Below are 15106 nucleotides of genomic sequence, written 5' to 3'. Positions count from 1 at the left end.
TATCTAGCAGCGATTTACGCATTCTACGTATATTTGCCTCCTCTGCTTATATCAGTCTCTTTATTCATGGATCTGGATTGGATTCTTCTTATGGAAATTATGACCATAGCTGTAGTATTATTCACTGTCAGTTTCATGTTTGCTTTCTCTCTTTCAGATTTACAGCAATTTTAACGAAATAAACTATTTTTCCAATGCGCACTTGTCTCTAAATTATAAATTAAAGGCGAGGTTTATTATATTTACATCTATTAAAAATTTTATAACATTTTTATTCACTATTAAATTGAATCTCTGTAATTTTTTAAAACATCCATTATAAATAAAATTAACGGTCTTTTTTTTTCAGATTTACAGCATTTTTAACGAAATAAACTATTTTTCCAAGGCGCACTTGTCTCTAAATTATAAATTAATGGCGAGGTTTATTATATTTACATCTATAATAAATTTTATAAAATTTTTATTCACTATTAAATTCAATACTTCGAATAAATTTTAAATTTATTTCTAACATATGCTAGATTATATGAAGAAATTCGGAAGATTTTCAATTGGAATATCAATCGCTGGTCTATTCTACATAAATAAAAAATTGGCAATTAGAGTAAGTAATGACGATTGTCATAATAATTTACATAAACTTTTAAATATTTTAGTGTTTAAATTGTTATCAGATGATCAGCGAAGTTTATTCCTTCTTGTCCATACTCATACAATTGTCGGGTACTCGCAACCGATGCAAAATGGCGTATAAAATTGAAACTTATGTAAATAATACGAGTAGTTATGGCTGAAACTTTAATGAAACTAATTATTAACGTGCAAACAATTTTGGAAATTCTCTGACTACCGAAAGATTTTTACATTATAGTTAACTTTAGAGAAAGATGTTTATGACTTTTCCTTATTCGTAAGGTACTATTTTTCAGAACTGTGTTAATATGAATACAACTCTTAAAATTTCATTAAAAAATATTCATTGTTTGTCTTCAATGTCGAACACAAATAGACTATATATTATTAGACGAATTATGTTCGTTAACCGAACACCCACTGTTATAATTATTTTTAAAAATGTAACCTTTTTCTCAATAGAAACTCGACTAAACAGAGACGTGCACAAACTAAAGCCGACTTATTAATGTACATATATATAAATGGGGAATGCATTCCATACATAAAAATGCTTCCAAAGTAATAATTATTGAACAATTTCACGAAGAAAAATAAAAATTAAGAAATTCGTGTAGAATTAACTATGTTAGTGAAGAAATGTTACATTAACTTCAAATTATTTTTCTGGAAATAATTTGATTCCATTTGTTTACTAACATTTAGCAACGCAAAACCTAACTGACTTGCTATGTAAAAATGCCTACAGGGAGAAATTTCTATGGGAAACAGCTTCCATTTACGAGTTAGACGTATGAAGGAAACACGCAAAATTCCATTTCGCCAGTCGGATGTAAAAGACGAGCCTGTGAACAATTACCAGTATTCAGTGGTTTTATCCACTCCATCTCTAGTGGGCTTATGCAAACTTTTTATTCTATCAAGCTCTTCCATCGTAATGAATCAAGCAGTAGTAAAACTTCTTTGTATGAAACTGTATCTTTATTATTTAAAATCGAGTACTTTTTAATCCAGTAAACTGGTTATTCAATATATTTATTTTTGTCATATTTGCATATTCAATGCACTTTTGAATAAGGCGATTCCTGCGAATGTGAAGCATTTAACGTCCTCTCATAAATCAATAGGAATTGAATGTCATAAGTAATCCCAAAGTATTGTTCGTAATATCGTGTTCTCTTCTCTAATTCGTTCCCTGCAAGTATTAAGAGGTCTTAACTTGTCAAATATTTGTTAACGTCAGTGATGTGAACATTCATTAAGAACTGTTTAAATATTGTGATACTCCCAGTAGATCCACTGTTAGATATTAGCCTACCGATAGTATCATTCTCCATCTCTTGGTTCCATTACTCAACTTCATAGAAGGTTAGGTCCGTTTGTATTGTGCGTACTTATGCGACCTCATAGTTTAAAATTGTTTATGGCAGGTGCTAAGTAATCAACAAATAAAAACTTACAACATTATTAATAGAATATAGAATAGAATCAATATTTAAATATGAATAATCATTTTATTAGCAATCCAAAAATTTGCTAATAAAATTTATTACGTATTGAAGACTTGCATTTAGTTATAGCCTAAATTAGCATTGGTGATACAATATTGATAGTAGTTCCATTATATTTGTGAAGATCCCTGCAAAAGAAAAACAAAAATTTCATTAATTAATTCATTAATAATCGAAGTTATGCGGAAGAAATGCTATGCGTTAAGAAGTTAGCTTACCGCTCTGGAAACCCGAAAACGAACCAGAAAGAACAAGAACACCAAGAATTTTCCATCGGATGATCTGTCACGAATATGTCGAGCCTCGTTTTTCATAACCCGGTTACTGCACTGATCGGGCTGAATCGACCAGTTCAACAATTGATGAAAAGACTTCGTAGTGTCCACAAGGAGAAAAGTTGAAAGAAATAGATCTCACGTGATTTTTTTGCGTTTTTGATTCGTTAATAAAGTAATGACATGTTATGCAAGCGTATGCCATTATGTCAATTTGACATCACTTTACGCTTTTTCATTACAAAATAGCATACAGATGAAAACAGAATAATTTGTGTATTATTCTGACAAAATGAATGCGTCTTAGTAAATCAATTAATTTCAGAAACTTCACTATTGTTCAAATTCAGAGACTTCCACACTAAATACTTAATTCATTAGTATTTTTTCAGTTTCACCTTGTAGATAATAAAATGACATTAAGCTCATCGTGGGACCAGGCGAAAATTAGAGCAACCGGGCAATGAAAGACTAGGTTCAACATATCCAGTAATGATGACCCATAAAAAAATTCCTGGGGTTAGTCCTCAAGACAGATAGGTTGACGCCTAAACGGTCTGATTATCCGGCCTCGTTACAGTTATATTTTATATACAATATCGGAATTTTAATTCATTATATTGATATTGTATAATTATCAGAATGAAGAAAAAGATATCTGCGATACATTCTTGAGATTTTTAAAATAAAAAAATATTGATGTATATTCTGCAACAATATATTTGTGATTTCACTCAGACTTTATAAAAGTAAAATTATGTATTTTAATATTATTGTTTATTTATTCATCTGTAATGGTTTGTTAGATATCATCTCGTGATAATCTAGTTGTTGAAGGGGAAAATATCCCGGTGGATTCCAAATGTTAAGATACTGTATTTTACAGCATATAATACACAGCTTTTGTTCAAAAAATAAATCAAAAAATTTTTCTGCATTCTATATATGAAGTTGTGATTCCCATAAGCTAATGAATTCTCTAGCCTTCAATAGGCTACAAGTTAATGCACACATTTTTTATAATGTGAAGGACGAACAGATGCTCAATAAAGTGTTATTTTAAAATTCAATTATTTTGGAATTCAGTCGTCTAACTTCGATCATTTTGTCCAAAGTTAGGCTAAAATCCATAAAAATTTTTTTCCACGGATTTGGTTCCTTGTTGAGGATAATCCATCTAGTCATTAGCGTGTCACCTGGAACTTTCGATAAATTTCCAGTATTAAACGCCAGGCCTTTAACAACAGACTTTTGACCTCATAGAAAAAACCCAGAAAAAACCGAAATAGCAAGGGAGAGCGATGACAAATCAAGTCAGTCGTCCTCCCAAGTTTGCCTTCGCAAGAGTTATTATCGTGCAAAATACCGTGCCGCCGCCGACCTTATCTTAGGATATCGTAAGTGCCACCTAAGTGCCTCAACACAAGTTGGATACGTCTTTCTGGAGCTGCTGCTGTTACCGGACACACTAAATATTCAGAACAATTTCATCGAACCTCAAACATTTCGTTGACGGTGTATCCAGTCATTGATCTTCGACTCAGTTATAAGGTATTTATCCACACGCGAGTCGTTTGTAAACTCTCTCTCTCGCAACAGTTAATAAAATCTTAGATAATACATATGTATAATAAATTAGGCCTATATTATTTTACAATTTTTCACATTTACTTGATTACCACACCATAATTTTAACATTGTTTTCATCTCAGCGATAATACCGTGACGTTTACGAATGATGCTTAAATTTAAAGATTGAGCATTTTTCTCAGCTTCGAAAATTTTTTCTTTACCTTTTAATTGTTCTGACCGTCGATTCCGGTAGATCAGACTTTGCCAATTCACAAAGTTCTATTTTTATATCGAAGTTAACAATGTTAACTTTACATTCCAAAGAAAGTTTTTTTCTTTTTTTTTTGTTTGATGCAGAAGAATCAGTTCTACTTCGTTTGGATGACATAGTAGAGTCTCTCGAGTCTCCGTAGATATAACAAACACAGAAATAAATAACACAAAATAAATTGTAGCTATGTGTCGATTTCGCACGACACGTCCGAACATGTAAGCTGAACNCAGAATAATATAAATAATTATTATATGCGTTGCCTTGCTTTATTATATGCCTCGATTAACCTTGCGCCGCAAGTTTACGACATCCCGTAACTCGGTGAAGGTCGCGCATTGACTCACGGGAAATTTGTTGAAAAATACATTTAAAATCGAGGTTTACAAGCGAAGGTAAATAAACAAATTAAACAAAGTTTTAAAGTATTTATAGAATGTTTAATAGGTAGAAATATAGATCTGTATGACACGATTGGGACAGCAAGATTTACCCTCCGAATGAAGGGGTGGCGACCCCCCTCTGTGCGAACAATAAATGTTTAATGAACCATCCCCGTATGCGCAACCCTTCGCGAGATATAGCCCTTCGAAAATTATTCTACGGGTTACGTGACCTCCTGTTTGCCACAATTTACCCTGCCAATGAGCGAGTGTGCGCGAGCGCGCGTTAATTTTTTTTCGCGCAGTAGGCTTTTGACCACGATGTCACGTGACCGGACATGACGTAGGCGAATTTTCAGGGGTTTATATCTCGCGAAGGGTCGCGCATAGGGGTATGGTTCTTTTGACTTTATTGTTCGCACAGGGGGACTACAGNTACAATAATACACATGACGAGTAACAGTGCTGCCGATACATAGAAACAGTGAATGATATACAGTGATTAAGAGTAGTAACGTTACATGTATATACATTCAGAGAATCAGCGATGACCACGATGAGATACAGAGGTGAGCTTGTAATAGACCTGAAAGATTATGTTAAAGTGAGAATATAGTACTTTATTGTTGATCAGATGATGGCAGTCACACGGCCAGTTGAGTTCACTGTTCAAAACTGCAAAACGGAGAATATGCTGTTGGTGACTTAACATGGGGCGGTCAAAGATATAATGATGGCTGCCATCAGAAATCTCACATAGTGGGCAGAGGTCATAGTCTCCAAGGGAGAAACGATATAAGTAACTAGTAAAACGTCCATGATCGGTAAAGAATTGGGTATTGAAATGGTTAGGAATGAACCAAGTTGCGTTACAGTGTCTTTGGTTGATGGGAAAAAGCAGAAGGTAGTCTTGTTGTGGTTGTTGCTACGACGTTGCTGCCAGGTGTTAATTATGTCTTCCCAAAGCTTGCTGAAATAAACAGCAAAGGGGAGATTGTTGTCGGTAATAACGAGGATGGTATCAACACCAGCAGACTTGGCGAGCAGGTCTGCACGCTCATTTCCAGGAATACCGTTGTAGGCTTTAATCCAACAGAAGGAATAATTGTTGTTAGAAGTGACAATAATTTTATATGTTGATGATGATAGGATGAGTGGCATGGCTATTGATGAGCTAAATTGCAGAGTTGCTATCAGATAGAATGGAGATATTATTGTCATTGTAGTGAAGATTGACGAGTAAAACCAGATGATAGAAAAGACGAATCAAAAATCTAAAGAAGAATGTAGAGAAATTGTAGAACATCCTGAAAGGGAGTTGAAGGTAAGTGCGATAGCACGTGAGCATAGGCCACCTAAGACGATAGCACGAATCCTCAGTATTTAACTTTAAGGACATAATGCGAATCATACTGTTCCTCATGACGGTGTTTATGGGATACACCGAAGAGATGAACCAAGACAAGGAATAAATGATCAAACACTTCACAAGAGAGAAGGCAGCCAACAACAGGTCAACAAATCGGCGAAATTGAGTCAAAGTCGCATTCCTAGATTTCTTTCTCCAGCTACTAGTCGATCCTTCTCTCCCTGAAATTAAGGCGTTAAATAATTTCCATTGTTTAAATTACCTGGTATCGATATAGTATAGCTATCTTGCCGATCCTCTTCCTATTTTCCTAACGAATAATATTTTCGAAATGTTATTATTAGGACTTGTGTTCGATCTTATAATAATGATTTTATTAACCAAACTAATATCCTATCAAAATTATTATAGCAATTATATCCTATTTTAACATTATCACTAGTCATAGAATGATAATCAACGGAAGCTAAGTTACTTCCTTCAGTATTTCCTATTCGATTTTTGTACGTCTATCCATTTCCTTAATATATGATTTATAGGAAGTAACTTTAGAATAGGGTATAGAATTAGTAAGGTATAAATAAGGTATAAGAGAGAAAGTAGAAATGATTAATTGTAACAATTTCAATACCTCTTAAAGGCATCGAAATTATATGCTGATTATACTTAGAATTTATTAACTAACTTTTGATTTTATGAACTTATGAAGAATGCCAAGGTAGTTTACCTCTAATGTATGGAACATCAGTGAAAAAGAGAAGGAAGAGCATTGGAATTGTTCGTGCCCTAAACAGACTATAAGCAATCCAGTTGGCTCAACTTCCTGTCTGGAGACGTTCGAGTGTCAACCGCTATCAAGTGAACAACTTCCTCACAACCAACTTCCTACGAAGATAATAGTGTTAAGACTGCTATCTATTTGTCTTATATTTTTATGGCTGTGAAATTTGTATACCTTCAATTTATTATATTAATTATCGTATTTATTATTGTCCAATTATTAAATTCAAATTGTTGTATTCAATTTATTATATTAATTATCGTATTTTTTATTGTTTTAATTAACATTCAAAGTATTGTACCAATTATTATATTCAAAGTTATATTGTATAACCCTCATATTTATAGTTATGTATATTTTATAATATCTATAGCCTATATATATAACCCGTTACCTTTGTTCTTAAGAGAGATTGTGCAATCAGCCTTCTATTTGTCACATAATAATGAAAAATCACGCCTTCTTAGGGTAGTGTAATTTTTGAAGAGAGGAGAGCATATGACCTGCCCAGCTCTTCACACCACGTGAAGAGCTGGACAGGTCATACGCTTTTAAGATAGCTTTTGAATTAAATATTATATTGATAAATTGTTGGTAATATTTCTATAAAATTAACGTAATAAAAGATACAAAAAGTAAGACAGCATCCTGTAAAAACCTGGCAAATAAGGTAAAAAGGAAATTAAGCTTCCTTTATCTTGCACCTTATCTTGATTTTCTCACAACATCTGGCCAATTGATTCATCAGATCATCCCGTCAAATGATGCGAATCTTATTCTCAATATCCTGCTCGTCTACATCTAGCTGTATCGATTAGGTTGACAATTTGGTCAACCCTAACGTTGAGAACCCCTTGATACTTTCAGTTATAACTTCTTCCACACTTCGTTCATGCATTTATCAGTTAACCCCTTATTCGTTTGATGTTTATAATTGCATTTAATAAAATTAGGTAATTCCTATTTTTCCATTTCTAGAGAACACCAACGAGGAGGTAATATCTTGTTATTATACCCTATATCTATTTAGGTTATAAAAATTTTTGAATACCTAGACTGTGTTTTAATAGTAAAATTACCTGTCAATCGTTTAATTATAATTACCGTCTATTCGCCCACAACAATAGGGAAAGTGTTTTCTGCATTCTACATCGAAACCTAGGTACAGATACCTGCCATTTTTTTTAAACTACAACCTTTCGCGGTCGTCATATTATCTAAACTCTTCTCCAGACTACAATATAACTTTATTCCGATATAATGGCTTTCTTCTACGATAAAAGTTATAAATAAAAAAGCACCAAATCTGTCAGACCGATCACCCTATCTGCTGCAATGCTAAAAGTATTCGAGATATACATACCAATAACTTCTAAACTACATCCTATTCAACATTGCGGTATTCGGTGTCACTCTACTTGAACACTTTATACATTCCTACAAAATTTTGAAAATAGAGAAGCTACATATGTTATTTATATCTAACTTCGTATAGTGATTTTATTGTCAAAGGCAATCCCAACTCTCTTTTAAGCCGCCAAGAAGCGTTTCTATCAGCCAATAACAGTTCGTCTAATAGTCATGTGAAAAAATACAATCACGTGGTGTTTTAATGGCGGAATGTTCGACGCGGTTAAACCAGATAACAAACTTCGGAATAAAGAGGAAAGGATACTAATTTAACACAAATTCTAACAAATAATCATATATAATTTAATTCAAAAAACAAAACAAAGTCTTAATCGAAATAGTATTCTTTATCGAGAGATCTTAATCGAGGAATAAGCCTATTTCGTACACCAGTTCTTTCTCCATCCAAAAAAATAGCTCTAATCCAAAATCTTCGTTCGAATCTTCGACAAAATCAAGCTAAATAAAGCAAACCCTACAAAACAAAAGTTGTAAGCATGTGGATAGTACCGATGTCGAAATCGTTCGCCATCTTGAATACTAAACGCATGCGCCGAAATGTATGCGGATTGCCGCTTGTGTGATTGTGCTGTCGCGCGGCGAAGATGCGTTTGCGACACCTCTTTTCCTTGCCGCGCCGCATGTGTGTATCCTCCTTAAAAGCGCAGTAAAGAAGTGATCTTTACCTTGTATACAGAATCAGTGGACTAATGGCAATTGTCTACGATTCGTTTAACACACTGTTTCTAAAGAACTACGAAGTGTTACTTTCACTTCTGAAGTACGAAGTCACTTCTCTAATGAATCATAAGAATTGTGTAGATGACATGAAAGATAAACTTTCTATTTTTCTGCGGTTTTAGGAAAATATAAAATATTTACTAAAAATCAGTTTTAAAAGTATAAAAATGTTCTCTATGAAACCAGACACCAGACTTTTGACATGAGGAGGAAGTCGAACGGTCTTGGGAATAGTAAAGTGAGATGTTTGTTTGTTTAGTTACTTATGGCAACGTAACACTTGGCGCGATCTGTCTAGAAGGAATGCTTTCAGGAGGTATTTTTAAGAGTAAGTGACACCTTTTCAGGCGTTACAGACGTGGAGAAATCCCGGAAAATTCCACGTGGCCAGTCCGTCCTGACGATGAGTGAACCCACATCCAAACTCCCGGTGTTAAAGAAACGGAACCGCTTGGCCACTGGTAGACCTGCGAAGTGAGATTCCGCGCTCGAATTATCAATTTAGAACGAACTAAACTGTTTTCTCGTAAAAGAAAGTGCTTCCTTTTACAAAAAATTAATTAAATTTGATTTAAAAAATTATTATTTGAAATTAATTTAGGTATTATTTTAACAAATTCGTTAAAATATTTCCCTTATCTCCAGATTATCACAACAGACAAAATTTAACAAAAACAAATAAGTTAATTTTAAATTATAAATTATTTATAAATGTAGATTTCATTGTTATCTTAGCTTTGAACTTTGATGATAACTGCTGACATTTCCTCTTTTAAGAAAGCAGAAACATCGATGAGGATATCAAAGAAACAAGATATTCCTATTGTAACGCGGTCTGTTGACATTTCAGTTTTCTTCTCGATAACACCAGATGCAAAATCTTCCTTTCTAGACTTTTTTATAATTGTTTTGTTGTATTTTTTAAGACACCTTTTCATCGATAAGTGTCTAAATATCACTTATTATTGAACCGTGATTGTATTGTTATTAAATCTCTTATGTATGTCACTAAATATGCGAATTATAGATTATACTAATAAATAAATAACAAAATAATATCTAGATCATTTATTTTAATTAAATTTAAGTAATATTACAGAACAGATATTAAAAATAGTTACATTGAGAATTTTTTTAAATTTTTATACGTGACATTGAGTTACAACAGTTGCAGTTTAATTTTCATATAGGAACAATTATTGTCAATCGATGTACGTAGTCTATTAATAGAGATATCCACTCTCATTTCTCACCATTGTCACAGTGATCAAGAAAACACGAGTGTGTACTGTTAAAAGAAAAATTAAAGTATTAAAATATTTATCACAAATTATCTGTAAATTTAATAAAAATAATGAAACTTACTCTAAAAATTCTGTTACGCCTTTCTTAGCGCAATAAGAATAATGATTTTTTCCATGTAGCAATTTCGGTGAGCAATTTTTAGCTTCCGAATCGTGACCAATATTGATTCTACAATATCATTTACCTATTTAAAAATGTCATTTGGATTTAAAATTATTTAATGAAATTACTTACAGGTGTCCAATTTCGTGAATAAAGGTATCAACCGCATAGTCCGTAAAGATGCTATGTTCTGCGATAGCAAATTTGTTCCACGAATTACAAGCACTTCCTTCGAAAGCCAAACCTGCAGAGAAATTTTTAATGGTTATAACATTAAAAATCCTGTTGAAATAAAAACGTAATTTGAAATTCTGGATTTGTTACCGGCGATGTGATGTGGATCTTCTCCTGGCTTTGGGAGAGATAAAATTAGACTACGTCTGTTAGAAAAATAATTTTCTCATGTTTTACTTTAAGTAAAAAGAACAAATCGATTAAGTATAAAACAAATGTCAACGATATTTGAAATGTATTCGTGTCAATTAGCATTAACATTCGATAATTATGAATTAAATAATAGTTTTTGTTCTTTTAGTTCTGCCGTTTAAAGTGTAATATAAATCTATTGTCATACTTCATTCTTACCCAGTTAGAAGAACAATAATATCGGCTCTTGATACAACGGGACTGTCTTCAATCTCAATCATTTTAGAAAGGACACTACCAGCGATGATATCGGGCGAATAGAGACTTTCTGTAATGTAATTCGGTTCGGTTTCGCTCTGAAATTGAAGTATACAAAAAGAAAAAACGAAATATAAATGATACTTCTCACTATCATTTAACTTACTGTATAGGAGATATGTCCAATCAAACGAAGTGTTAGATTGAGTTCTAATTCATCGAGATACCTTTCCTGTGACTGAAACACAATATAATAGAGAATTGAAGAAGTTTGATTACATAATAAATCAACTTTCTAAAGCTTACCATACGAATTATTTTATTTAGATATGGTCTTATTTCTTCTTTGCTAAAATATGTAGACATGAAACTATCAGTCACTATCACACATTCAATCACCGGACACGGTGGTGTAGAATCTATTTCAAAATCCTCTGCATCTGCTACATCTTCTACGGTTCTCTTCACAAATGATTCTACCAAAGTAAATTAAATACAGTAAAGCGTCGATTATCAGTTGGGACTGGAGTGTTCGGATAACCGATTATTTACGAAAAAATAGTTTAATTTTAACGTATCCTATGTTGAAATTTTTCTCCGTTGCGTGTCGCTTCGCGTTGAATTTTCGTCGATGTTAACCCTAACAAAGACTATTGTATCGTTAAAAATTATTTTTTTATTTTGTACGAACAAAATAAATATATTGAAAAATATAAAAACAATAAAAAATTAGTTAATTTAGTATCAAAAACGTAAAATATTTGAGTAGCCCAAGACATAGTCAAAGATTGAAGCGCCACAGCACTGGCGAAAATTGAAATTTGCCGACTGGAATTCTTTCGGATAATTGACGTTTCGGATGATTGACTTTCGGATAATCGACTCTCTACTGTATTACTATTTTTATATCCTTTTCTCTTATAGCCAATACGAGAAAATATATAAAATACACTTACTTTTCAAATGCTTGAGTCCGAAACTTTTTTCATAAGTATCCACTATAATAATGGAGAAAACCACTGCAAATGTAATTAAACAATTTATCTTTGGATCTGAAATGTCGTCTTAAAATTACATCGAAATTTAAGTATTAATAATAATTTATTATCGATAAAGGATATCGAATCTTGGCTTAATTTTAATTGAATTTCCTGTAATGGAATTTATATCNAACACGTTATTAAACAGTTAATATAATTATATAATAAAAAGAATTTAACTTACTTATAGAATCCATTTTTTACGCACTTTTAACTTTCGATAATTTAACCTTCAATAATCGATAAATCTCTTCAACAATAGTTGAAAACTTATTTTTATAACTTATTGTTTATGCAACAATGAAAAACGTGCTTACGTAATCGAAGCTCGTGCTAAGCATTACGCTCGTCAATCAGTCTTATTTTTGGAGGTTTTTTGTGGGTAACTATAAAGAATGACATGTGCGATTATAAGTAAGGATGTTTGTTTGTTCGTTCGCTAGAACGGCCTAGAAGTATACACTTTTAGGCTGTTCCCCCCAATTGTTAAGAAACTCGGTCTAGTACTTACTTTGAAATATTTCTAACGTACATCATGTCGTACATTCTATTGCATTTCTATAAATCAATTAATTTTTATTTTCGTTTCTTTTTCGTTTGCTTATTTATGGCAACGCAACGCTTGGGCGATCTGCCTTTCTGTGAGGTCTTTTAAAGGGAAACTGGCTACTATTTAGATGTTAGAGAAGTGAAGAAAACTCAGAAAATTCCACGTGACCAGCCTGTCCGAGTGCGGCTCGATTCCAGGACCAAACTCCCAGTGTTGTTGGGCTAGTTAACTTAATGTGCGGGGACAATATCTGCTCTGCTACTTATTGAAAAGTAGCAGAGGAGAGTCCGGTGATGAAAATGGTTTCCTATCGTTGAACAGACAATGCAAAATATGCCCAGTTCTCGAAGTGGAAAACGTCTGGTGAATGCAGATCGGAATTTCCGAAGTTTCTCTCGGCGAAGGTCATAAATTTTGGACGATATATCGACACAGGACGAAAATAAATTCTTGCGGGAAACACCTTAGCGAGAAGCATGGCCTAGCGAGAGAAAATGGCAAAGAAGGCAGTGTTCTTGTGGCCTCGATTTAAAAGAATAATAAATTTAACACAAATTCTAACAAATAATCATATATAATTTAATTCAAAGAACAAAACAACCGAGTCTTAATCGAAATAGTATTCTTTATCGAGATATTTTAATCGAGGAATAAGCCTATTTTGTACACTAGTTCTTTCTACTATCCAAGAAAATAGCAAAATATTTCGTTCGAATCTTCGACAAAATCAAGCTAAATAAAGCAATCCGTACAAAACAAAATTTGTAAGCATGTGGATAGTAACAGTGTCGAAATCGTTCGTCATCTTGAATACTAAACACATGCGCCGAAATGTATGCGGATTGCCGATTGTGTGGTTGTGCTGCCGCGCGGCGAAGATGCGTTTGCGACACCGCTTTTCCTTGTCGCGCCGCATGTGTGCATTCTTTTTAAAAGCGCAGTAAAGAAGTGATCTTTACCTTGTATATAGAATCAGTGGACTAATGGCAATTGTCTACGATTCGTTTAACACACTGTTTCTAAAGAACTACAAAGTGTTACTTTCACTTCTGAAGGTACGAATTCACTTCTCTAATGAATCATAAGAATTGTGTAGATGACATCAAACATAAACTTTCTATTTTTCTGCGGTTTTAGGAAAATATAAAATATTTACTAAAAATCAGTTTTAAAAGTATAAAAACGTTCTCTATCAAACCAGACACCAGACTTCTGACATGAGGAGGAAGTCGGACGGTCTTGGAAATTGTAAAGTGAGATGTTAGTTTGTTTAGTGAACTTATGGCAACGCAACATTTGGGCAATCTGTCTAGAGGGGATGCTACCGGGAGGTATTTTTAAAAGTAACTGAACCCTATTCAGGCGTTACAGACGTGGAGAAATCCCGGAAAATTCCACGCGGCAGTCCGTCCTGACGATGCGTGAACCCACATTTAAACTCCCAGTGTTAAGAAAACGGAACCGCTTGGCCTCTGGTAGACCTGCGAAATGAGATTCCGCGCTCGAATTATCAATTTAGAACGAACTAAACAGTTTTCTCCAAGAAAGAAAGTACTTCCTTTTACAAAAATAAATTAAACTTGATTTAAAAAAATCATTATTTGAAATTAATTTACGTATCATTTTAACAACTTCGTTAAAACATCTCCCCCTTATCTCCAGATTATCACATAAAAGATAAAAATTAACATAAATAATTAAGTTAATTTTGAATTATAAATTATTTATAAATGTAGATTTCATTGTTTTCTTAGCACATAATGATTGAACTTTGATGATTGTATGATTAAGGTTTCAAAATAACTGCTGACATTTCCTCTTTTAACAAAGCAGAAACATCGATGAAAATATCAAAGAAACATTCCTATATAAGAAATGGAATAGGAATATAAGAAATATTCCTATTATAACGCGGTCTGTTGACATTTCAGTTTTCTTCTCGATAATACACAGATGCAAAATCATAGTAGCGTAAATTATTCAATAATATTTATATTCTTTGAATTTAAAATTAGGAGCGCATTGACAAATAAGTATTCGAAACGTAATCTTCCTTTCTAGATTTTCTTCTATCATTGTTTTGTTGTGTTTTTTAAGATACCTTTCATCGATAAGTGTCTAAATATCACGTATTTTTGAACCGTGATTGTATTGTTATTAAATCCTTTATGTATGTAACTAAATATGCGTATTATACATTATACTAATAAATAAATAACAAAATAATATCTAGATCATTTATTTTAATTAAATTTAAATAATATTACAGAACAGATATTAAAAATAGTTACATTGAGAACTTTTTGAATGTTTATAAATGACATTGAGTTACTATAGTTGTAGTTTAATTTTAATATAGGAACAATTATTGTCAATCGATGAATGCAGTCGATTTATGATGATATCCACTCTTCATTTTTCACCATTGTCACAGTGATCAAATAAACACGAGTGTGTACTGTTAAAAGCAAAATTGAACTATTAAAATATTCAATCACAAATTATATGTAAATTTAATAAAAAAAATTAAACTTAG

General features: G+C 32.7%; 1 protein-coding gene across 1 annotated transcript; it reads right to left on the bottom strand.

Annotated features, from left to right (window-relative positions):
• Positions 1-1694: 1694 nt before the first annotated feature.
• LOC111616256 (venom metalloproteinase antarease TserMP_A-like) lies at positions 1695-12217 on the bottom strand. Its single transcript, XM_023357692.1, has 11 exons — positions 12205-12217; positions 11937-12044; positions 11287-11456; positions 11147-11218; positions 10942-11078; positions 10681-10736; positions 10489-10600; positions 10315-10422; positions 10203-10237; positions 6062-6238; positions 1695-1831 (listed from the first exon to the last, which is right to left on the bottom strand). Exons 1-11 carry the CDS (start codon positions 12215-12217, stop codon positions 1695-1697), a joined length of 1125 nt encoding a protein of 374 aa, XP_023213460.1.
• Between the last annotated feature and the right edge of the window lie 2889 nt (positions 12218-15106).

Source organism: Centruroides sculpturatus, unplaced genomic scaffold, assembly GCF_000671375.1.
Source record: "Centruroides sculpturatus isolate CEXI.00-Female unplaced genomic scaffold, Cexi_2.0 scaffold2269, whole genome shotgun sequence".
NCBI lineage: Eukaryota > Metazoa > Arthropoda > Arachnida > Scorpiones > Buthidae > Centruroides > Centruroides sculpturatus.
This window is presented reverse-complemented; position numbering and strand designations above follow the sequence as displayed.